Below are 26,903 nucleotides of genomic sequence, written 5' to 3'. Positions count from 1 at the left end.
CATGTAGTCCACATTTTGGTTCAGTAGTAATCTCCATCTTGGTTTTTTTATTTCGGTTCTTCCACTCAATCCTTGCCAAATCTTCTTAATTTTAAGTCTCACATTTCTTATTTTTTTTCTTCTTCTGGGATTCATGACCATTCAGTGTAACATTAGCTCATCCTTTTATACCTCTTGCCTGACTCTTCCCCATTATGATATGTGTCATAACCAATGGAAATCTCATTCTAATGAAAATTATGTTTCCGTCATGATTAGCATATTTTTATTTGAGACATATTATTCTCAGATGACAAGCTCTTTCCTATAGAGGATACATTTTCTCCGTCTTTCAGTGTAGAGTAAGCAGATCTTCCACTTCATTGGCATTTCTGGTCTTATGGACACTTCAAGCCTTATTTTAAATTCATGTTATATTAGCTTCTCCCAGACTTAGCTAAAAATAGTCACCTCTGTGGTCTATAAATTTCATGGCTATTCTCTGTCTTTCTTCAATACTTGGCTTTCATTCTCTCTCAATACCATTTCTCTTTACCAAAATTTCCTCATCTGTAAAATTTTCTGTGCCCTCTGTCTGACATAGTCTGATTGAATCTAGTTCTCTTCTGAGATACTTGCAATTTCTCAGTTTCAATTTTCTTATATAATTGATCCTTCTTTGTCACATGGGAGTTTCTGCACACCCTGGGCTATGTGAGCAATCACTTTAATCTTTTTCTATCACCCTTAACTCCTTACTCCTTTCATACTACAAACCTGCAAAGCATAAGGACATTGAAGGGAGAAAATCTAGCTTAGTCATTTTTATGCTTAGTAAGCATTCAGTAAATACACTGGATTTAAATAAGTGAAATAAGGCAAGAAATCTTCATTCTGACCAGAAATGTGCCTCTTGTATAATAAAAAAGACACTCTTCTCTAAAAACTTCCTTCAGCATAGAGGAATATCTAGTCATTAGCAAAAACTCTATCTGGCTGACAAACACTTATAGGATTGTTTTTAATTTTTATAAATGTAAAATTACATATACATATATTTTTATCCCTCAGACTATTTGGTGTTTTGTAGGAACTGTAATTTTTATGTTTAGAGTAATTTAAATGAATTGGACCTGAAAAATGTCCTGGGTCTGTGTATTACATCGTTCCTCTCCCTCAACATAGGGATCAATGTATTTCATTTACTAACTGACTCTCTGATTTGCCTGGATTGACATGACCCCTAGCGAATTCATAGAATGGGAAGGAAAATGATACTTTCAAGCTCTCTTGACATTTCGTATGTAGAAAAAGGAAGTTAGACGTTCAATGTAATTCATTGGCTGGGGGGAGATGTTCCTGACGCCCTTACTTAACTCAAAAGATGATTTATATGTAACTACTCTACTTCGCATAAAATAAGGAAGTTTTTACTATATGGATCTAATTTAACATATTTTCCCAGGATTCAGGGCAGATATTCTAGTCATTATATACTTTTAGAGAATGCCACTTATAATGAGAACTTGCTATTTCCTAAATGCAATTCAGTCAGTTTCCAATTTTTAGAATGATCAAAGAACATTCTACTTTTCCCCATTATAAGGATCACTGAGCATATAACAATCTTTATCCATCCTCTTTATCTCCTTCAGTAAAGTAAGATTTCCACTGCTAGGGGGAAAAAAATAAGATGCAGAAATGTATTGACTATTTTATTATCAAGGGTAGAATTACAATGAAAATAGTAACAAAGGTTCAGCATTAACAATAATAATAGTTCCTGGTTTTCTAGTGAATAATAATGTGAGGTTCATGAAAAAAATAAATTTTAAAAATACATGACATTCAGTGATATAAAATTGAAATATATCTTTCATAAATTAAAGAAATAAAGGCTAGAAATATTCTTTGAAGTTATCTAATCCTCGAACTAGGATATTAATAAAAGTTTTAACGCTAGTTTTCTTACAAGTAAGCATTCATCATGCGCATAAATTTCCAGTTGGCTATTGGACACTTAAGCAGAACTTTTAAGAAGAAAATCTATTTCAGATCCTTTGGTTCCTCGTGTTGTTATCAGGACACTAAGAAGAAACAAATCAAAGCTTAAATATATGCAATATAAAGGAGTAATAATGGGTATTTTTAATCTAAATTTTTAATTTTTTTATAGTACAAGGGAGCTGAGCTTAGAGTTAATGGCATGGCCTTAGGAGCCTGACTGCCTGGGTTCAAATCCCAACCTTACAACTTAGTAATTGTATGGCATTGGGCAAGTTATATAACCTCTCTGTGCCTCAGTTTCCTCATCTAGAAACTAAAGATAATAATAGTAACTACATCATAAGATCTAGTAAACAGGAGTTTAATACAAACATATTAAACAAGAGTTAATACATGAAAGTTCTTAGAACAGTGCTATGTGTTTATATATGTAAGTAAATCAAATTTTAAAAAGTCACAGTTATTGCAATTATGTAATTTCCCTATCTTCCTTTTGTTGAAATTTAGGTTACATTACTTTTTTTTTTTGTGAGGAATATTAGCCCTGAGCTAACATCTGCCACCAATCCTCCTCTTTTTTTTTGCTGAGGAAGACTGGCCCAGAGCTAACATCCATGCCCATCTTCCTCTACTTTATATGTGGGACGCCTGCCAGGGCACTGCTTGACAAGCAGTGCATAGGTCCACACCTGGGATCCAAACCATTGAACCCCAGGCTGCAGAAGTGTAATGTGCGAACTTAACTGCTATGCCACTGGGCTGGCCCCTACATTACTTTTCTTGAGACAGTTTTGAACACATTTTCTCACATTTAAATAATTCATAATGCCTTTAAGAAAAATGCCAATAAAAATGTGAATCTGAACTCTAAAGAAGAGTGATATGGTTGATCTATCAAGAAAATTCAGGTGTAGCCAAATGACTAGACTATTAAATCTATTCTCTCCACATCCTGGTTACCATCTAACACCACTCCTCATAGGCACAGTGTATGGCATAAAAGTTGTGGTTATGCTAGTAAAATAAATGTTTAAAAGTTTATTGAATACTATAAAATAATATTTTCTCATTACAGATAAGTTATGGAATGCCGAAAAACAGGAAACAAAAAATGTACACCCATTTTCCCAGTTCCCAGACCAACAAACATTTTGAAGTTTTTTTCTTCTAGTTCTTTCTGCAGAAATGTTGAATAACACAATAATAAACTAAACTATCACTATTTATTGATGAACAGCTATGTGTCATTTAGTTTTCATGTTTTTTCCTGATCATCAGAGCCATCTAACAAGATAGATATTTCCACTTTCTATGAGAAAACCGAAGCTCAGGGAAGTGAAGTCACCTGGCTCAGAGTAATAAATCTCATCAAAGTCAGCCCCAGGGTTCCAATTAGCATAGCCAACTCCATAGTCCATTCTTCATTCCTTTCTAAGTTAAAAAGTTTTGTATCTCTCAAATTTAATATCATACCTCATTTTTAGTTTTGTATCTTCCTTTTTACGCTTAGCATTAGCATTCTCCCTAGTTGTCGATTCCTTATAAATCTCATTTCTAATAACTGCATATTTTCATATCCCTTATGACTATCAAAAATATTCTCAACTATTCATCTATAATTGGACATTTAGTTTGATTGTAGTTCATTTCTATTCTGTTAACAATTCTAATGTATGTCTATACATAAGTATTTTTTTCATATTCAATAGTTTTGGGGTTTTTGTTGTTTTTAGCAAGTCGTACGATCTTTTGTAGTTGCCAGAAGCAGATGCATGAACAGAAGCCCTTCCAAGAAGCAATAGCATCACTAAACTTCAATGAAAATTAGGTCATTGCCTTTCCTATATTATTTTTATTTATTTATTTTTCAAAAATCTGCTCTCTTAGCAATTTTCAAATATGTAATACAGTGTTATTAACTATAATCACCATGCTGTACATTATATCCCCATGAATTATTTGTTTCATAACTAGAAGTTTCTATGTTTTGACCCTCTTCACCTATTTCACACATCCCCCACTCCCCACCTCTGGCAACCACCAATCTATTCTCTGTATCTAAGAGTTCAGTGTTTTTTGTTTTAGATTTCATGTATAAGTGAGATCATATGGTATTTGTCTTTCTCTGTCTGACTTACTTCACTTAACATAATGCCCTCAAAATCTATCCATGTTATGGCAAACGGCAAGATTTCTTTTTTACACTACATTTTCTTTATCCATTCATCCATTGAAGGGCACTTAGGTTGTTTCCATATCTTGGCTATTGTAAATAATGCTATAATAAACACAGAGGTGTATATATATTTTCAAGATCGTGTTTTCATTTTATTCAGTAAATACCCAGAAATGGAACTGCTGGATCATATAGTAGTTCTATTTTTAATTTTTTGAGGAACCTGCATATTGACTGCACCAATTAACATGCCACCAATAGTGTACAAGGATTCCCTTTTGTCCACATCCTCTGCAACACTTGTCATTTCTTATCTTTTCAATACTAACCATTATAACAGGTGTGAGGTGACAACCCATTGTGGTTTTGATTTGTATTTCCCTGATGATCAGTGACGCTGAACATGTTTTCATGTACCTCTTGACCATCTCTATGTCTTCTTTGGAAAAATGTCTATTCAGATCCTCTGCCCACTTTTTAATTGGATATTTGTTTTTTTCTGCTATTGAGTTGTATGAGTTCTTTATATGTTTTGGATATTAACCCCTTATCAGATATATTATTTCCAAATATTTTCTCCCATTCTGTAGGATGCCCCTTCATTTTGTTAATGGATTCCTTTGGTGTGCAGAAGGTTTTTGATTTGATATAGTCCCACTTGTGTATTTTGACTTTTGTTGCCTTTGTTTTTGGTGTCAAATCCAAAAGATCATTGCCAAGACTGATGTCAAAGAGTTTACCACTTAAGTTTTCTTCTAGGAGTTTTATGGTTTCAGGTTCAAGTCTTTAGTCCATTTTGAGTTAATTTTTGTGTTTGGTGTAAGGTAATGCTCCAGTTTCATTCTTTTTTTTTTTTAATTCAAATTTGTCTTTAATGGAAGTCATCGAGCAAAATCCATACTAAGAAAAATCTAAAAAGATTAAGAACATAAACAGTTCATCAAACATAGGAGAAAAATAATGACTCTCACTTGCTTGTCACAAGCTAAGTGAGCACTTCCCAAGCAGAATCCATATGGCTATAAATTCTTTAGCAGCTTTTATTGATGTCAGTCAGTCAATAAGCATTTCCTGAAGATGTCTCTGGGATGTGGTACTTTGCTAGGAACCCATATCTGTTTTCCTAATAAGTTTAACAAATAATTTAGTGAGAAATGCAATGTCATAACTAGCTTCACACTTATAAGGTGGAGAAAGAAGAAGATAACAATTGGCAGACTAGCCTATATTAGTTTAAAATTCAGGACAATTATAACAGACAACTTCAGACCAGAGCTGCTTTATGACTTACATAAGCCCTAAGCACTTCTGCCTTCACAGCCCCTCTTCTCCACTAAAAAATAGTATTAAAAATTATATGTTATGTTTGTGTTGGTATAAAGACAATTAATGATATATATTAATACATTTTCTTCTACTTAAAAGTTCAAATTTTCTTCTGAGTTCCAAGAAATTAAAACAGGTCATGGGCTATTAAAAGTAGTGTGGGATCTTTGCACTGTGCCTAATAGGGCAATTTCCTGTGCTTTAGAGTATGTTACAAACCAATTCAGCATCTTCCCTACCTGTTCTAAATCATTTAATACTTCTAGATGTTAAAGATGTTGTGTCTATTGAAGCTGTTAATGTTGGCTTCGTTTATTTGCCTGATCTACTAGGGTGATTCTGTTTTCGTTTGTTCTGTTTTTTAATTTTATTTTCTCAAAGTGGAGTGATGTGGATATCAGATAGGATGGGGAAGTCACTTGGAGGTGCAAAATAGATGGAATTTAGAGATGTATACGTAAACTTAAACTTACTAATGATGATTTTTTTCTGCCTTCTTTGCAAAAGACAACATTTGTGAACTGTGTTGTCAAAGGATTTTACAGGTATGAGAATCATTGTTCAAGCCCACAATGTGCTCCATGGACCACTTGAATCCCAGTTACACCTGGGGTGTTATTTACAATATAGATTCCTACCATTAAATCAGTTTCTCAGAGTGGAGCTCAGAAAATTTATTTTAACAATATCTCCAGGTGATTCGTATGGACTTAAAATGTGAGACCCAGAAGTCTAATTGTAAAATCTCTTGAAAGTCTGAGATTTTATGATTTTAGGATCGATACCTGTAAAAAAGTGGAGTGTATGCTAAGGCAATATATTAGGGGTAAAGTGGTCCAGGCTATGTTCTTTGAGACTTGTTTTATCAACTGAATACAAAAAAGAAGTAGGTTCGTTTGTCCTTCCTTTATTTTTGCTATTGAAGTCAGGAGAATAGCTCTTCGGTCACATATATAGCCTAGTGGGCTGTTGTCAGAGAAGTTTCCTAGGAATGTTTAAGTGTACACACGGATGCTACTTAGTAGGTGCCTGTAGCATTGATGGGGTGCATGCTGCCTTGGTCTAGAGCCTCTGGGATTCATTCTGTGCTTTGATGGTACACTAAATGGCACCTGACTTTGTAAGAATTCAGGAATCTTTGTTGTTTAATTCATTCCCAGAAGTGACTTTGGAATAGGGGAGACTAGAGTTTATCCTTCTGGTATAGTTACTTTACTTGTACAAATAGATATATTTTAAAAAGTACTATCTCCCACGTAACAACAGGTTTTCTTTCTTTTCTTTATTGAGGTATAAATGACATATAACATATTAGTTTCAGGTACAATATAATGATTCAATATTTGTATACACTATGAAATGATCACCACAATAAGTCTAGTTACCAGCTGTCACATTTCAAAGTCACAAAACTTTTTTTTTCAGTTTCATTCTTTTGCATGTGGCTGTCCAATTTTACCAAAGCCATTTATCAAAGAAGTTGTTCTTTCTCCACTGTATATTCTTGGCTCCTTTGTCATAAATTAATGGGCCATATATGTTTGAGTTTTATTCTGGGCTCCCTATTTTGTTCCATTGATCTATGTGTCTGTTTTTATGCTCTTATGTTATTTTTAGAACAGAAAAATTATTGAGTATCTATGAAGTATATATGCAGCCTTTGGGAGATACATATTCACAGATATACACACACACACACGTATACAATCTAGTCCTAGTTCTACCAGAGTTCATAGTAGAATAGGGATACAAAATTGTAAGAAAATAATTACAACCAAAACGTGGATATTGATGCCCAAATTCAAGATCTAATGTTAGTAAAGTAAATCTAACCCTGAATTTAAAGACAGAAATACAACATGATGAGTTGGGTTCAGTCCAGGAATAATAATATTAGCAGGTCCTCCAGTTGAAGCAGAAAGGAGGCTAGAGTTGCCAACTCAATGCCCAGCTTCCCCATCTCCCCACTTTGGTCTCCACAGATGTCCTAAGTTCTGGGCAGCACGTTTGAACATTGTGCTGTTGGCAAAGGGTGGATGGGATGGGCATGAAATATTTCTAATTATAGAAGTGAAACATGGGATTTATGTATTAGGCATATAGTTATGATATTAAATGAAGGTGAGTTTGAGGAGGAGGGGGATTGGAGATGAGGAAGGTAGATTAAGGCATATGACCTCTCACATGCCAAAAGAAGTTAAAGAAAGTCTAGAGTAAATTAGGAAGGAAACAAAGTATTAGTGTCATGGTGAAAGCTACTGTAGGGACTGAGGAGAAAAATTTGAATATGAAATACTGGGAAGTTTGGAACTAGAACTTCAGATGTAATGTACTATAGTTTCACACTGGTTAGGAAAATCACATTTTTATCCCCATATACTTTTGGAAGATTTATATGTATTCACCCTATTCCATTGATTAGACTGATAACTGAGCACTTTAACCTAAATTCTCTATTTTTCCATATCTGATATATATTAGCAATTTATAGCATGTAGTTGATATTTATGGACGCCTACTGAATAAATACATAGGAAAATGTTGTTTTCTTAGCATAAAGTGAAGTTATATAAATAAATATATATGTTACTTTTATAATGAGCAAGAACACTGAAATTGTAGGTTTCTATTTAAGGCAAAAATGAATAATTTACATTTATGAAGCCATCTAGTCTAAATTTATTTTTATCAGTAAAACATAGCTATTAATTGAATGAATGTTGAGTATATTAGAAAACAACAACAACAACAACAACAAAACTTTTATAATGAATTCTTTGTGAAGTAAATGTTAGTTTTTGTTTGGATAATGAGATCTGGGCTTGCATGATTAAGCATTAAATAAAAATGGTTTCATCATCATGACTTTGTAATAATAAGGAAGGTATGCACGTATATCATGTTTTTATTAGCACTTTACAGTTATTACTCTCAGTCTGCACAAGATTTGTAGGAAAAATTCTCCTTCTGAGAGGCTTTCTTACTTCAAAGCCGCATGCCAATTATAAACCTTTATACTTCAGACTTCACCTCCTCCGCATTCATGGCTAACACCATAAGAACTCTCTTAGCACTTAGAGCTTGCATGGTTATTTAATATTTTCCTAACTCTGTTTTATTTACTCAAGTGGATTATAAAATATTTGAGTAATGGAGTGTCATTTATTTATTTGTGTCAACTGTAGAGTCTAAGTCCTTTATAATAATATTAATAATTAGAATAATAATAGGACCTAACACTTGCTAATCTTCATTGCAATTCCATGACAAAGATATTAGCAACACAGTTTTACAGACAAGGAACCCAAGGCAGAGAAATGCTAAGTAATTTGCTCAAGCTCTAATAGCCAAAGGATGACTGCACACTTATCTAATCTCAGGGAGAGTGACCCCAGAGCTCTTTTTTGGCTTGACCACTACACTCTCCTGGCAGAAGACATTGAGTTCATGTTTATTGAGATTCTTCTTGGAATTGTTATATCGTGTCACCAGATGGCAGTAGAGAGTCAAGTTTTATTGACACCTTCACATGGGACAAACTAATTCTTACCTTCTTGGAGTTTATAGTCTAAAAAGGAATAGACTAAATTAACAACTAGGATCAGTAAAATAATTGTTATTACGGATGGATTTTGAATGTAAGAGTATAGTGAATATATTTTAAAAGGTAGTAGGGTGTCATTCTAAAAAGACCTTGGGCTTAGCCTAGTTCAGTTTCTTCCTCTGTCACTCCCAGCCTTGTTACCTGAGGCAAATTAATTAACTTCTGAAGTTTATTTCCTCATTTGTAGGTTGAAGCAGCTAGAATTAAGGAGCGAATAAATGGAAAACAAGATTGAGCAGGGATCAGACTGCTCCCCACACAAAACTGAAGTTCTCTCGCCCAAGACACATAAACAGCCAATTAATTATGGCATCAGCCTTTGGGAAAAGAGATCAGCTTTATTCTGTGAGATCAATCTGCAGGGAGAACAGGGGCATGTCCCTTCACATGCGTCTCCTCAATTCAGGATTTGGGGTGAAATTTAAGAGTTAGGGAGGACAAGCCAGCATGTGGAAACCCTGGCAGGACAAGTTATGATTGATGGGCTTCAAGTATTTATGGTAAGGTTTTAACATTTATGACAGGGCTCTAAACATTTATGATGAGGTTCTAAATGTTATGAGAGGATTCTAAACATTTTTGGTGAGATAGGGAGGGAATTTTAACACCAGATCTTCCTGAATGAGGGACCCTTTGCTTCTGAAAAAAATCCAACTTTCAAGTTCCGGTAATGTCCCTTAGGTTCTATGGGAAGGAGAATCTTTGTTTCCTAGGCCATTTCAGGTCAAGATTTCTTAAATGGTACACTTAGAAAGGAATTTCAATTTTTATTCTCTAGGATAGGTGTTTCCAGTGATCTCAATCTTGAATGTGCATCAAAATTACCTGTAGGGCTCATTAAAACAAGGACTTCTGGGCTCAACCCAAGAGCTTCTGATTTGATAGGCCTGAGACGTGGCTTGAGATTTTGCATTTTTAACAAGTTCCCCGGGGGGGTCCTGGTGCTGCTTTAAGAACCACTGCCCTAAGGGAAGAAGAAAAACGTTAAAATCATTTTGTCAAGGAAGTGAAAAGAGCAGATTTCCATGCTAGTAACTTGACTCCATCTGTGTAAAGGATGAGTTGGAGACAGACACTACTGCAGGGTAAGAGATCAGTAAGGATGTTACTTCAGTAGATCAGGAAGTAGCTGGTGCCCAAATCTAAGAAATGATGATAAGAACAGGAAGAATGGTATAGTTGAGATATACTTAGAGGAAAACAATAAAAAATAGTGATGGAAGTTTGTGAAGTCAGGGAGGTTGAGGAGAGATGGAAGAATTTGGGATGGCTTTGGTTTTCTAGTTTCTGTACGTGGCTTTACAATCAGAGTGTGACACAGAGACCATGGGAGTGGTTTAAGGAAGGAGTCAGCAGACTTTTTCTGTGAAAGGCCAGTGTTAGAAAAACAAAATTCAACTGAGTAAATTTGAAGGTCTAATTGGTTTTGAATACTCAATGATTCGGGAATTGAGCAGCAACTCATCTAGCAGATAGAAGAAAGCTCCGAGGAGCTGTGCAAAATGGAAGGCTTATCTGGTAGAAGGGGGCAGAAAAAGGCAGTTTCTAGCAAAGAGTGGATTGCTTCAGACAAAGTCATCTCCTATGCCGGAAGGCAGAGGTCTGTCAGGCAGATTACCTCACTAGTGCTGACCAGGTAATTCCAGATTGGCTTGTTAAGGGTCACATCTCCTGGGAGAGGATGAAACTGTAACTAGGTTAGGTATTAAGTCTTGGTTTACTAACATAGGGCTTAGCACAAGTGAGCTTTTGAGGCTTGTTTCTTTTTTAACAATTCCCCTCTTTTGGTCAGACTCTCAGCTTAACTGAGAGGTGTGATGAAAATTTAAGGTATTAGGGCCACTCCCAGCTACTGCTCTATAGTTCCTGTAGCTTTTACTGATCCTGTGTGTAATATTCACAGGTCATGATGTTTTGTGCTAAATCTCTGTGGCATTCACAGGTTGAGACTTCAGGTTCACAAATTTGAGTTGATCTAAGGTGGCACTGTTAATGGACAGATCAGAGTTTTTGATGAAAAATCCAGCTATCTGAAAGGTTCTCCCCCTTAGCAATGACCTGGGAGATACAGATAATAGTGTTATCTTTCCAGGCCAATGCCATAGTAAAGGAAAGAAAGAGAAGAAGAAACGGTTTCATGTTCAATTGAAGAATGAAATCTTGATCCAGCATGTTGGGAGGAAGCAGTCTACCTCAAAGTTGGCCACTTCTCTTCCCTATCATTTGATTTTCAGGTCTCCAGCATTTGCAGAGGACCAGATGGCAGGGGAAGCCTTCTTCAATTGTGAGATATGTAGCCAAGGTTCAAGCATCTGAAGTTTGGCTGCCATCTGGGTAGTAAGGAGGACCTGGTGTAGTCCCTTCCAAGGAGATTTAAGGGCAGTCTTTGTTCTTAGTGATTCCAAATCAGAAGGGTGGAAGAAAATAGATAATATTAGCTTGGAGCATTGTAGCCAGATATTTAAGGAAACTAGAAGAATCCAGGATCCAGCCAGTTTACAGGTATATAACAAAACTTCGAAGAAAATTAACAGGACTAGAATATAGTATCTATAAAGGTGCAACCATAATTTTTCTCTCTACAAACAGCCTAATATTTTTTTCACAAAAAATAATCACAAGGAAACTAATTTATTTGCATTAAACGTGGCTTTATTACTTACAAAAGTGCAGTAAGAATAATGATTGGCCATATAAGCTCTTGTTAAGATCGCTTTGCTTAAACTTTTCGTAAGGAATCTCAGCTTGAACTCTTAAAATCTTCTGAGGTCAGGAAAACAAGCCAAGGACTCACCATCAGATTTTACCTACAATACCTATAGTTTGGGTGAATTCCTCTTTTCTTGAGGTCCCCAAAATATCCTGAGTTTCCTGGGCCTGCGAGAAATGGCCTTCCTTACCTGGTAAGGCTGCCAAGTAAGCAGAAAACCAGATTGGTTTTTCCAAGGGGGCTTATTGGCTTCATAAAGTCAACCTTAGTTCCTTAAAACTGTCTGGTCGTGTCTGAGTCTATGCACATCTCTCTCAAATATGACATTCCAGTCAAGGCCTTGGTAATACGACTTCGTACAGGGGGAACAGTTTCCTAATGAACTTATGCAAATAACTATCTATGTTGCTATGAAAAGAGTACTGAAGAGTTTCTGAATTCTGGAGGGAAGAGGTAGGGAGAAAAAGGAAATGTTTGGTCTTTGTTTACAAAGTATACTTTACCAAATTGCTATAAGTCATAGCTTAAAAGAAGAGGTTTCCTTAAGTCTGGAAAAGTAAAACACTAGGGAACCAGCAATGTTTCAAAAAGTAATAAAAAATTGTAATCCTCCTCCAAAGTTTTTTCAGTCCCATGTAATTAATACTTCTTCTGCTTGAATCCATTTTTTCCATTAATTCTGGAAATTATTACCCAGTTCAGTGTTATGATCTTCAGAATATCAAAAACCTGTACTTGTCAAAGTCCTTTCCATGAGTCTCCTTGAAGATGAAGCTCTCTTGCAGGAATACTTTTGCAAATAATCTGAGTGAAGCAATAACTCTCTATAAATGACAAAGACTTAAAATGTCCATTGTTAAAGATCTGATGAGAGTTCATTATAATGGAGTTTATAAGTAAATTTGATTATTTCTGTGACACACAACATTTAAAGATAACTGGAACTATGACTGATAACATTACACCAGGACATATCAGATATCCAGGAATTTTACACAGTTTCTATATCCCCATACAAATACAACATAAACAAAGCTTAGTATTACTTTTCATTTGACAATGTTTCCCATGTAATTTAACATACCAAAATAAGCCTAATTAGTTTAACAGCTCCCTCTTTATAAAGGAAGAGGACAAATCTTTTGCGATTTTCCAGGGATCTTCTGGAAAATATCAAAATTACTTTGAGGTCAAAAAAGCCTTCATTTAGAATTTGATTTTGGGAAATTTGTTCAAAAATATCAAAAAGCTTTAAAACACTTGGAAAAATATGATTATAGATCACTGTCATGCATGATCCAGTTATCTATTTAACCACAGTGACAATTAGAGTCTTTGTAAGCAAATACAGATAGTTAAGTAGTTGTTTAAAAAAACCCTTAGCTTTCTTAACAGAAGACTAAGTTTTCTTAAGTAATCAAAGACCTGATGATAAAGATAACATAAAGTGTGGAAAATTATTATGTTAAGACACAAAATCTTTCCTGTCCAGGCAGATTACTTAAAAAATAATGAAAAATCATTCACAATCTGTTGTTGAAAGCATATCAAAAGTCCAAGGAAGCTTTGTCCTTTTAACAAAGAGAAAACTGATTTCTGATTTTGCACCAGTGTATTTTTGATATTAAAACCCATTTTTTAATTAATCCATTCTAATCTTAGCCAGCTTGACCACACATAAAATTTCTTTTCAAGATTCCTTTTCACAAAACTTCCATGACTTTTTTGCATTCACATTTTGTCTTGTGTTTTTCCTCTTTCCCACTCTGAAACAACCAGCCTCACTTTAGGACAAAATTAATGTATTTTCTCTCAGCAAAAGTGAAAGTCCACTCCTCAGACCTTCTCTTACCATAAAACACACATCTTACTTTCCTCTCATGGAGAGATGTTAGCCTGATTACTTGTAGTAGCTTTAGAAACATATATTAGAATTCTTAACCCTTAAAAACCTTAATTTCTAGTGAAATTAAAGAAGCAAACAATTGTGAGCTATCTTTTATATTTACGATTCTGTGGCATGGCAAATTTATAAATACTTTTTATAATTTCTAGAAACATATGGTTCCTCATAGTAATTTTTCCAATGTGCCACAAAACATGTTTCTAATAGACCCAAATATCTTCAGTTCCTCTGTAAAGGAAGCCAAAAATGGATAAACTTATTTTTAGTAATGTTTCAGTATTTTATTTTTATTTGGAGGTAATCTAGATATTCAATTAATTTGACTTAATTCATCATTTAACTTAACTTATCAAAACTCTAAGGTTTTGAGTAAACAAAAGATTTTAGAAACTATTTGCTGAAAAGTTCACCTAGAAACTGTTGTCTCACTTACATCTATTTAAATCAGTTGTTTTTAGCAATTATGTTTAGATTACCTACAAAAACTTCATCAGACATTAGACAGTCAGTCATCATCCTAAGTTATTTTGTAACAGAGATAACATGAACTTATTCAACTAGTAAACCCAGGTAGAATAAAAGTTGTGTGTCTGTATTGTATTTAATGCTGATAACTCTGACGACACACTTATTTTAATTAAACCAACAACCTTAGTTTTTATTTATTAAAAATTAATCCTAGTTCATGTGAACTTGAAAACCATTTGGGTTAAGTTTTTTGAAGAGTTAAATGTTTTGAAGAGTTTTAGGAATCCTTAATTCATATAAGCACTTAATTTTTTAAGCCAATTAAATAGAGCTCTTTAAAAATTAATTTTGGCAATACCACCTGGAAATAGAAAATTATCATATAACTATTACATACATACATAGACACACATAAACACAAAGACAGACACAAACAGAGACCTTATAGCTTCCATTTTAAAATTTTAGCTATGAGTCAGATACAATAAAATAAGTTGGATTCCAATTGTGTTTCTGGAAGTTGGAATAAATTAAGGTTACCTGCTCAGATGGTTAAAACTTTTTGCTAATATTTGTGAAGAAGACTTTTAAGATTTTTATTTGTCCTCAGCAAGTAATATTACGGAGACTGTGGATTAAATTTGGGGCAAGGGAGCTCTATAGCAGTTTTTATTTTAAAAAGTCTCTTTTCTCTTTTTTCTCCCTTCTGTTAAGAAGTACCTTCCTGCAGTTTGCCTTTCAAAGAGATGACCTAGATAAGAGTTTCTGGAGAAGATCAGGTAGAACATTTACATCTCAAAGGCACAGGGAAAGAATGCAAGTTCCTCCAAGAAGGACTTTTGTTCCCTAACACTAGAATTTCTCCAGTACTTACAAGCCTTATAAGATAAATAGGGAGGTTTTGGGGGATGGTAAGGATGGGTGAACTTTGAATTGCTTTTAGAGTTGCATTTCTGGTCTTGCAAAGATTTGTAGGATAGGGAGAGTTGCTTCTAATTCCTCAAAGAATTAGGTTGTATCCTGAATGATATCAAAGGACTAACATACCCATCCACCTATTGTGGAATGTTTTGCTTTCCCTATGGGTACATTTAGCTTAGGGAAGAAGGCCTAAAAAGAAATACCTGTCAGGGTCTGAATATCAGCTTCCAATTTGAGGAAATTTCTGATCTTAGAGTTCTTAAATTCTTTCAAATATCTTATATTTCATCTGGTACAAACAGTAAATATTTCTGGCAGTGTTAAACAACCCCATGGACCCAAGAGTCATCCTCAAAGAGGGTGCAAAAGATATTATCTTTGCAAGATCTAGAGACACTCCTAAAGATCAATAGCTAATGGCTGGATTTGGAAAGCAACTGTAGGGGAGGAAGACATTTCCTCTTCCCAAATGGGGGTTCGTCTGGCCAGAGAATTAATTAAATTCACATGAGACAGAATAGCAAGAGAAAATTAAACAAAGCTTTATGAGGAACCATGGCCTGGGGCCTTTCTTCCCGAAGGAAGAAAGGGCACCGAAGAAGTGGGGTGCACACAGTGGTTATATACCCCCAAACAGGGAGTTTCACATGTGATTGAAATGTCCCTCCCACAATAGTCACAAGATTGCCCTGTCCGCACAGTGCTTGATGGACACAGCAGGTAGTGGTCTGCTATCTCAGTGGGCATAGCAGGAGGCAAGTCGATTGTCTGGAGCTGGGTGGTCATGGGTGAGTGCAGCAATCAGTTCCTAGCCTAAGGAAAGATGCTTAATCCTTAAGAAATGTCAACGTTGGGAGGGGGAGGGAAGTCAGTTACAGGAGGTTACCAGACTAGCACAATAAAATGCAGATTTAAGTCCTTGCCTTTGGTATTGATTAAGAGTTTTTAGAGAGAAGGTCATCTCCTTTCTTCTTTCTGGTACAGAGAGGGAGGCACCTTTTACAGATAGAGATTTACCTTACAAATGTAGATGTAGTGATCAAGAGGAAGATTCTAGAGTCAGACTGTTTGGGCTCACATTCTAACTTTGTCATATCTTAACTGTATGACCATTATCTATCTTAGTTTTTTCATGTGTAGAACGGAATCCTTGCAAAGATTAAGTATATTAGTCTCCTTAAAGCACTTAGAAAATACCTGGTAAATACTGAAGACTATATAAGTATTGTTAAGTAAATGATAGATAAATAAATAGAGAGATACATAGATAGATAGACAGAGAGACACACAGTTCTCTTAGTTAGTTTTACAAATCACCACCTCTTCCCTTACCTTGTGAGGGGCCTTGTTTGTAAACATTGAGAAAGTATAACTTTCTTCTTTTGTGTGCACACCTTCTGCCATCCAGCAGATTTGCTGTCCTTCTGTGTGTCCTCTCTCAGCCTAAAGGTGTTTTCTTAATTATGACTTCTAGGTATGACTTAATGCCAGGAAGTTGAATTTTTTCATAAATTCAGAAAGATTCCACCGCTATGGGTTTTTTTTTTCAGTTTTCTTTCATATTGCTTGCTTTATTTGTTTTGATTGGAATCTTTTCCTGAAATAATTCAAGAATATGATTGTCACTTTAGTATTGCAAATAGTTTTTCCATTAGACTTCACCAATTATAAGATGTTTTTCTCTTATTGAAGAAACTTTTCTTCCTCTGAAAAGAACGCAGTTCAATGGGGCCTTAATAAATATTTGTTGATAAAAATAGTACTATTTTTCAGGGGCCATTTTATTTTACTTTTTAAAAATTTTGTTCTTAAAACTCATAGTGACTGGCAAATGTGCAAACTGTTTTATATAACATTAATACGACACTATCCCTTAGAAAAACAAATCAAAATACAGGAACAGAATGGATGAGACATGAGGTGTTTCCTCATAGTTACAACAATTATATTAAATATATTTATAAAAATTATACTCTAAGGCAGTATCTGTACCCCATTCTTTTTTATAAGGTATCCATGAATTGTTAAATGAATGAATGAATGATTTTAAGTGAATTGCTTCATTTAGAGAGATAGTATGTATAATGGTTAGAGCTGATATTCTGGAATCTGAAACTTTATTCCTCATCTTAATAGCTGTACGATTGTGAATAAGGTTTTATTTTTTTTTTTACCTTTCTCAAAATTAAGTTTATTCTTCTATAAAATGAGGTTAATTTTGTCCAGTAGGAGGGATAAAAGAAATAATTCTTACAAAATTCTTAGCACTTATCTAGCATATTGTGATAAAAATAAATTATTCCATATTTGGAACATTTACTCCTATCAATTTTTATCTCACTTCCTATTATGTTATGACAATATATGGAAAATTGCAGGCTGTTTCTCAAAGAGCAGTTTTAACATTGAGATGGTTTAAGTCCCTCCAATTGCTTCAGGAAAATATTTCTATAGAAAACGAAACTTTTCTTGACATCATTTATAAGAAAACCAGCTGATCTTATTTTGCAAAAAAAGAAACAAGAGTCTAGTTTCTAAGAATATTAGTAATATTGCTCCTTTGAGGGACAGAGTATCAGTTAAGAAACTTGAAGAAGGAAGGATTCCATATGGAACTATTAATATATTCAATTACAAGCAACATTTTTCATATGATTAAGAAAAGGGTTTAAGGAAAAAAAATAAATACTCTTAAAACCATGTTTCAGTGTGTTGGAGGTGAATCTCGAATATTTGCAGGTTACCTAAACTGTTCTCTTCCACAGTCTACTGTATCAAGAGCTAACGACCTGTCATATAAAACAAATTTCTCTCTCTTTATATATATGTGTGTATAGATGTATATATATGTATGTGTATATGTGTTTGTACCCTACATCCTATATATTATTAATTCTGTTAAAAAATATTGTTTTCCCTCTATTTAATAGTGTCTCTTTATTTCATATATTTATATACTATCAGTGCGAGATTTATTTTATTTTACACGCACCCTTCTTTTAACTGCTAATATTTTTAAGAATGGCAAGCTGGTGTGAAATAGTTAAATTGAAATGCTTCCACCATTACTTATAGTTGAAATCAGCAGCTTTGAAGAAATGAGAATTCTGACTGCGGTGAAATGAAAGGCAGGTAATATCTTAGTACAGAGGAATTTTTGAGATTTGAGTAAACTTGTGAAGCTTCTATAATGAAGTGCTTAGAACATCTTGCAGTACTGAGAGGCTGGTCGAAGAGAAAGAGGCAGTGAGCAATGAAGAAGAGAAATGAGAGCTGAAACATGCCAAAAGCACATTGCTACCTCGTTCCAATTATTGATATAAAAGAATCACAATGGAACTCACTTTCTTTTCTTATACCTCCTTCTTGTAATGCATGGTCCTTTGCTTTCAGTACCAGGTATATAGACTAGCACTTAACTCAGTTTTTTAATGAATCCTTCTGTATCATCTGAAGACCATATTATGAATTAATGGATTTTGTTGGTTCATCTGAAAGACTTAACTACCATTTTTAGCATTATTTATTTGGCAAAATATCGTACAAATACAGGACCGGCCTAGTGGCGCAGAGGTTAAGTTCACACGTTCCGCTTTGGCCGCTTGGGGTTCGCTGGTTCAGATCCCGGGTGTGGACCTATGCACCACCTGTCAAGCCATGCTGTGGCAGGTGTCTGACATATAAAGTAGAGGAAGATGGGCATGGATGTTAGCTCAGGGCCAGTTTTGCTCAGCAAAAAGAGGAGGATTGATGGCAGATGTTAGCTCAGGGCTAATCTTTCTCAAAAAGAAATAATAATAATACAAATAACAAACAACTAAACTGCAAATAAATTAATATTCAGGTAATATGTTTAACTGTATTATAAATTGATATTCAGGTAATATGTTTAACTGCATTATAAATTGATATTTTTTAAATATGGTAATATTTAATAATTTAATAATTTAATTATTAATTTAATATAATTACTATATCATATATTAATATGATTATTAAATTATAATTTAATTATTAATTAATTATTAAATTATTAAATATTACCATATTTTAAAATAATATAGTAATTATTATAATATAATATTATAGTGTGGAAATTCACCCTAGTTCTTCAACATCAAATGTTAAAATTATAATTTGAAGATATTTGTTAAAGGAAAATAGGATTTGGAATTAGTGTCTAATTGTAAAGATCCTTCTGAAAATTCTTTTCTTTAAAAATATTAAATTCTTTTCTAAAAGGAAAATTATAATATATATAAATTATTATAATCTATATAAATTATTTTATTTTATTAGGGATTATTCTTGTACTGATAAAGTTCATGAACAGGATGACTATTACTTACTATCAAAAATGATTACATAGGAGGGAGAAAAATCTTCCTCTTATCTAATAATTTGTATCCTGGCATTCTTATGCTTTGAGCATAGTTATATGAGGTAAATAAATGTCATACATATTTTATATTGCATCAACATTTACATATATTTTATTTGAATTTAATGGATAAAATAATTGTATTTAACATGTTTATTTTTTGCTGGTAAGAAATGGACTATAATTAAACATAGTTTGCACGAAATATGAAATTATCTGTAATCATAGTGTTTTCTTCACAGAACAGACATCAGTCTTGTGTGATTGCATAATTAACATTTGGTGCTCCTATAAAGTATTATAGTTATGTATTATTTAGTCTCTTCACCTACAGCTATGATGCCCTTTAGAAGATTGACTCACTTTCGAAATTTTAGATTGCTGCCTTTTTAAAACACATATATAAGTCCATATCTCAAGTCTAACAATAATAGATAGTATACAAATTTTAGGAAAAGACAATTTGTACGTGTATAAGTCATAGTTCTTGCCAGCATAACACTTATACTGTAGCTCAAAGGTTGACAAACTAATGCCCTCAGGTTAAATTCAGTCATCTGCCTATTTTATTTGAACATGGACATGCCCGTTGATTTACATATTGTTTTATGGCTGCTTTTGTGCTATAGTAGCAAAGTTGAATAGTTGCTATGAAGGGGCATAAGGCCTGCAAAGGTGAAAATATTTACTATCTGGCCTTTTACAGAAAAAAATTGCCAACCCCTGATTTAGCTAGAAACACTGGTTATACTGATATAAAATATATGAATATATGTTGTGGAAGAGAAAGACATTTTTCTCTACTCTTCTGGTTTCCTCTGGCTGGTCCAAGAACTAAATTGAGACAGATTAATAGGAGAAAGTAAAATTTAATTGCATACATACAGGAAGCCCTCATACATGAGAGGGTCAGAGACAAAAAGGTAAAATGAGGTATATGTGCCATATTGAGCTAAGGAATGGGAGAGGGGCCTGAGTCTTCAGAGGGGAGGAGGGTAATTCATGGGACAATAAGAAGAGCAGATGTTCACTCATTAGAAGTTTTCTCTGGCACAGGTAGGTCATTAAATAGTTATTTCTGGTAACAAATCTTATTACGGGCAAGGCCCCCAATTTAAATTCTTTAAGGAAGAGGTAAAAATTTCTCTTGAGCCTGCAGGGTCTTGATTGCCTTTAGCTCAAAATATCCCACATGCCAAAGTGGCACATTGTGGGGAGACCTGTTCTGAACCTCTTCAATATCAAAGATAATCAGAAAACAGGACAGTAAACAATAAATGGCCTAATGTCTTGTGTAGTGAATAATTAAAACCAATCCTTAGTGATGGAAGAAATCAGCCTTAGTCGGTTCCTTTAGAAAAGTGATTTATGGAAGAAAAGTAACTTGAGCTGGTTCACGAAGAAAGGTTAATCAAAAGATGGTGGGGCTGGCCCAGTGGCATAGTGGTTAAGTCCGCAGGCTCTGCTTCAACGACCTGGGGTTCACAGGTTCAGATCCTGGGCACAGACCTAGCACTACTCATCAAGCCATGCTGTGGTGACATCCCACACAAACAAAAGTAGAGGATGATTGGCAGAGATGTTAGCTCAAGACCAATCTTCCTCACACACACAAAAAGATGTTGGTGATGAAATTCTACAGGAAGAAAAGTACATCATGTCAAGGCAGAAAAGGACAAGCTGTAGATTTTCAGAGAACAATGAGCAGTCCATATTGGCATGTGCATAATGTGTTTGTAGAAGGGAAGTGGCAGATGACCCTGGAAGATAGGTTGATATCTTATAGAGAGAGATTGGTATATTCTGGGAGATACCTCAGTGTTCCAGTTACATGGCCATAGAGGTCATATAAAAGTGATGAAATAAAACTTCATATTGGAAGAAGAGAGGTAAAAATGCAAACAAGGAAATATATTAGGGAAAATCTGACAACTGATTAAATATGGTAATGAAAGAGAAGAGAAAAAGATGCTTTGAAGTTTGAGTTTCGAAGACTGATGCCATCTTTAACAAAAATAAACAGAGTGGATCCAGATAAAAAACTGGCAGTTGAATGAGAACAGCAGGTAGACCAATCTGGCAAGTACCAGGGAATCTTGGGGAAAATGGTAAGAGATAAGATTGAAACTGTGAGAATGACAGTAGGAAGGCATCCAGGGTTTTTAAGCAAGGCAGCTATATGATCGAGTCTGTGTTTTAGAAAGCTAACTATGCAGTGGTGAGAGACTAGAGATCAAGAGATTAGTTAGAAAGTTACTGCAGCAACCCAAGCAAGAGATGGGGAGAAACTAAATTGAGCCAGTCACCATAGAATTGGAGAGAAAGGTGTATAGGGTTAGAGTACAGACTCTTAAACCCCTTGGTGCAAGAACTATGTCTTGTCTACTGTTATATCCCAGCTTCTTAAAGCTAGGCAGAACAAATAGGTGCTTCATAAATATGTATTTAATGCATAAATATAAGGAGGGGTGTTACATGTGTCTCTAAGTTTCTTTGTTTGGTCAACTTGAGTTTAGATAATATGAACTGTCAGTGAACCCACTCTGCACAGCAGTATTTGAATTTCATCTGTTAAGATTGCTTATAACATTCCATTGATTGGTCAGGTTTTCCCATTTCCTGAATGCAAATAAATGGTATAGTCTTGGCCTTGTAGGAGTTTACAACCTCCATATTGATATTGGATTTTGCAATAGTATTTCTCATAAAGTAGTTAATTGCTTTATGTCAGGTGTTGGCAAAGCTTTTCTGTAAAAAGCCAGATAATAAATATTTTAGGGCTTTGTGGGCCATATGGTCTCTGCTGAATCTGCTCACCTCTGCTATTTGTAGTATGAAAGCAGCCATAGATAATATGAAAACTAATGGCATAGCTATATGCCAATAAAACTTTATTTACAAAAATAAGCAGTGGACCAGATTTGGCTTAGAGGTCACCATTTGCTAATCCTTGCTTTATATTAAAGTGTGACTATTGTGAACCAAATTCCTTAATTTGGTAATTAAAATAGGTATCTGTTCAAATGCATGGTTAGAAAGAAACTTCAAAAAGATTTAATAGCATTATTTCAAAGTGAGAAGAGATAAAAATGAAAAGTAAGATGTCTTTGTGGATTTTCCATGCTATGAAGCACAAATATTGTGACTACTACATCACAGTGTTATCATTAATACATCTACTGGGCTACAAAGTCAATATAATTTTTTACTTTAGTATGTATATAGAAATTTAATACCTTTGCTTTTAAAAAGTATTTTGTCACAATTATAGGATGTTGAGAAGAGCTAGTATGATTCAGAGCTAAAAATAGTGATCTTCAAAATGAAATCCAAGTGCCCATCCATGAACTGTCATGGATTATGCTTTTCATTTCCTTGAGAGAACAGCATTCCTTATGTCAATGGGTTTTTTGTTTTGTTTTGTTTTTGTTTTTTTGATGAGGAAGATTTCCCCTGAGCTTACATCTGTTACCAATCTTGCTCTTTTTGCTTGAGGAAGATTGTTACTAAGCTAACATCTGTGCCACTCTTCCTCTATTTCATGCCACAGTGTGGCTTGACAAGTGGTGCTAGATCTGAGCCCAGGATTTGATCCTGTGAACCCTGGGCTGCTGAAGCAGAGCGCACAAACTTAACCACTCCACCACTGGGCCGACTCCATGTCAATGTTTTTAACTAGATTTCTCCTCCCTCTTCCTCCTTTACTCCTCTTTATTCATTCTGTTTTTCTTCTTCTTCCTCATCCTCTTCTTTTTTTCAAGTGTTGAAGACTGAGTTTGTTCTTTCTGTCTACCACAGTTAGGTAACCCTGACTCTAGGCACCTAATAGTTCTCCAACCGTGCCTCTCCTTCATTCCACCTGCTCTCCTGCAACACCTTTCCTCCTCAATAACCTTCACACCTGCCCTCTTGCTTCTCTAATCTGGAATTCCTTGGGGACTTCAGTTATACTAGATGAAGTTAAAAGGGAAGAAAGTGGAATATGTGGCACTTACTCCATGTGATGGAGGAACTTGTATTCCTAAGGAATCTCCAGACTTTAGCTTCCACTCTTTTCTAAGAGTTTTTGTTTTTAATTGATTTTCTTGGGAAAATGTTTCTGAGCCTTTCATTTCCTTTTGTTTATTTATTTTTTAATCAAATGGAAGGACATGGATTATTTTTATAACCTTGGGGGAAGGATGCTAAAGACTGCCAAAAGCCACACTGAGTATTATCAAATTCAGTTAATTCTCATATCCTCTACAATTTATTATAGCCCATTGCTTTTTATTCTTTGTGCTTTAAAACTCCACAGGACAGATATTAACTGCTCTGAGCAATAGGTCCACCTGTTAGGAAGATGTCATTAGATGAAAACTCAAATATTACTAGTGGGATCAGAGGATGTAACTCTTTTCTGCCTTCAATTTAGTCGCCTGGTTCTAAAGACTTTATTCTACTAGATAGGCTCTGTAAAAATAAGATTTAAGAAAATAGTTATTGATCAGTTGAGATTAAAATCTTACGGGAAAGGCATGATGACAGACAAGAAACATAAAAAATAAGAGAATGACATTGAACTGCAAAATTTAATATTCCATTCTAAATTTGAACATGTCACAAGTTATTTATACAATAGAATTTAGTAAGTATGTGTATGTGAAGAAAACTTTAGCCATGGAATCAGTTAATACAGAAAAAAAACTGAAGAAGCACATGTCTTAGTAACAAAAGACAAACATTTTTTCACATAGACCTCTGATTTGAAAAACAGGAGATAGCCTGAAGGAAGGATATATATGTAACAGCAGTTTCCTAGGGAAACCTTTAGGAGTGTTGTGCTAAGGCAATAAGGGAGTCTATATGATAGATTAGAAAAATAACAACATCCCTTGGAACTCCCAATGCCTGGATTATAGTCTACTTGAGTTTATTATATAGTAAATTTAATAATTACTCCTAGTTGTTTCTCAGACTAAATGCTTAAAGAAACCTTTGCTTCTGAGGCAATAGGATGCATACCATTCATCTTAGTGAAAATTGAGGGAGTTATCTTAGTTATCTTTGAGGAGGAAAAATGTTTTTATTAGTGTAATTGCTGTGTATGATTGTCTATTATTGTCATATTAATCACCCTAGTAATGGGTGCTATGTAGAGAACTTCACTTTGAATCATTAAGTGAATAACCCTTGTCAAACTCAGAGGTTCCCTAATATATTTTTCCTTCTTTATTGTTAATATTTCACTGTGTAATTACAGCTCCCAATCCCTGTGCAGCTAATGATGGCAGAGGGCCCTGCTCTCACCTGTGTCTGATCCATCATAACAGGAGTGCCGCGTGTGCATGTCCCCACTTGATGAAGCTTTCCTCCGACAAGAAGACCTGCTATGGTAAATTTGTTAAAGTTCTTATCTAAAATTCAAATTGAATTCTCTCAAATTGTATTAGCATTCAGATTTTCCTCAAAATAAAGCAGAAGAGGTTTTGAGTGTCCTTAAAAACATTCGAGGTGGTGCTATTTCTAGAGCATTGATGATTCATCTACTTTTGGGGAGACTGACAAATTCTTTAAATGACATGCTGCACTTTGCTATTTATTACCTTATTCATTTTTTCTTGCAACTTTCTTATTTGGTGTGTTAGCAGAATTTATCTGTACAAAACAGGGAGATTTGTAAGTGAAAGCGCATCATCAGAAAATGATGATGTAGGTAACCTACATAACAAAGAGGTACTTAACAGCTTTAATCTCCTCCTGCTCTTCTGGAGTCAGTTTAGCATCATTTTGTAGAGGATTATCAACTTGAAGGAGGAAAAAAATGAAGTAAAATATGTAACTTTGAAAGATTTGTAAAAAATATGTAAACAGCACATTTAAACTATAAAAAGAATTTGTGAATGAAAATCAGACTATGGCGGTTTTCTGGTTTGTTTTGTTTTAATTTTGAATTGTTTTTGTCTATTTGCAAAGCAATTACTTTTAAAGACAGAAAAAAATGTACTCACAAAATCTTAACTCAGGAATTTAGGCACTTGTAGATTTTATCATTATTATACAATCATAGCATATCTCAAATAACAATAACCCCAAAAATAAAAATGAAAGAGTAGAATATCTGTGACTCCTATCTATTTAATCTACTAATATTTCAGTGCAAGAATGGTACCTATGGAAGTAAAAATGATGCAATACCTCATAATGTTAGTTACTACAGATTTACAAAAATTTACAATACAGCTTACTTTAACATTATCTGAACCCTAATTTTGATAGGGAAAACATGAACATGATTTTTAAGAGCAATATTTAATTTCATTTTATTCAAAGATAGTATAAGAAAAATGTTCTTAGATTCCTTCAAAAAGCATTCAATGCAATGTGATATTGTTACAATTATGTACAAAAAACAAATACTATGGTCATTTGACATTTGTAGAGTTCATGTATTTTAGCAAGATTGTTTGAAATTCTAAGATCAAACCAATTACTGAGAATTTCTTGGCATTTCTAAATAAAGAAAAACAATAACAATGATTCTAACTTTTTTATTTGTTTCTATTAAGTAATTTAAAAAGAGGTAAAAAAATGTCTTCATTAATGTTTCCGTCAAATGTTGATTATGACTTTCTGGGGTTAAAAATCTATTAAAGCATGAACAAGTAGCATTTTAGAGTTTCTAGACTGCTTCAAACTTGCCAAGCTTGTAAGGCAAAAACATTTGTTTCTGTTTCTTTTCTAGAAATGAAAAAATTTCTTCTTTATGCAAGGCGTTCTGAAATCAGAGGAGTGGATATTGATAATCCATATTTTAACTTTATCACGGCCTTTACAGTCCCTGATATTGATGACGTTACTGTGATAGACTTCGATGCATCTGAAGAACGTTTATACTGGACAGATATTAAAACACAAACCATTAAACGGGCCTTTATTAACGGAACTGGGTTAGAAACTGTTATTTCAAGAGGTAACAGATTTGCATGTTACAACTTTAAAAAATATTTGTTATTCAATTTGTAATAATCACGTCTCTTTTATATTCTTTTTTCTATTATCCACTTCTATGTTAATTGAAAGTGGGAATTAATTACTCACAGATTTAATAATATGCTACATCCTAACAATTGCAGAATGCTATAATTATGTTGCACATAGTAGTCTTGAAAACTAGAAATTTAATTTCACAAGAAGAAAAAATTTCAGAACAAATCTCCTTAAAATTTATAGATTTCTAAATAAACAGATTTGAAGACTCCTTTTTGCTGATGGGGAAATAGTTATATTTGCAAAGAGAAAATATAGGTTATTTGAAAGGTTTGGTTTCCCCCTATGACTCAAGTTTATTATCAACTTCCTTTTGCCCATGTTTCTACAGAACCAGACTACACAAATAAGACAGAGAACCTGTTCTTAGCACCTCCTGAGCCAAGAAGTTTGAAC

At 34.2% G+C, this 26,903-nt stretch overlaps 1 protein-coding gene across 1 annotated transcript in view; it reads left to right on the top strand.

Annotated features, from left to right (window-relative positions):
• LRP1B (LDL receptor related protein 1B) overlaps positions 1–26,903 on the top strand; it is a 1,825,183-nt gene that overhangs the window by 1,217,749 nt on the left and 580,531 nt on the right. The window contains exons 28-29 of the mRNA XM_046659286.1: positions 24,721–24,852; positions 26,203–26,430. Coding sequence (XP_046515242.1) covers positions 24,721–24,852; positions 26,203–26,430 — 360 coding nt within the window. The remainder of the gene's footprint in view (positions 1–24,720; positions 24,853–26,202; positions 26,431–26,903) is intronic.

This window comes from Equus quagga, chromosome 4, assembly GCF_021613505.1.
Source record: "Equus quagga isolate Etosha38 chromosome 4, UCLA_HA_Equagga_1.0, whole genome shotgun sequence".
NCBI classification, from domain to species: Eukaryota; Metazoa; Chordata; class Mammalia; order Perissodactyla; family Equidae; genus Equus; species Equus quagga.
Note: the sequence above shows the minus strand (reverse complement) of the source record. Positions and strands in the feature narration are given on the sequence as shown.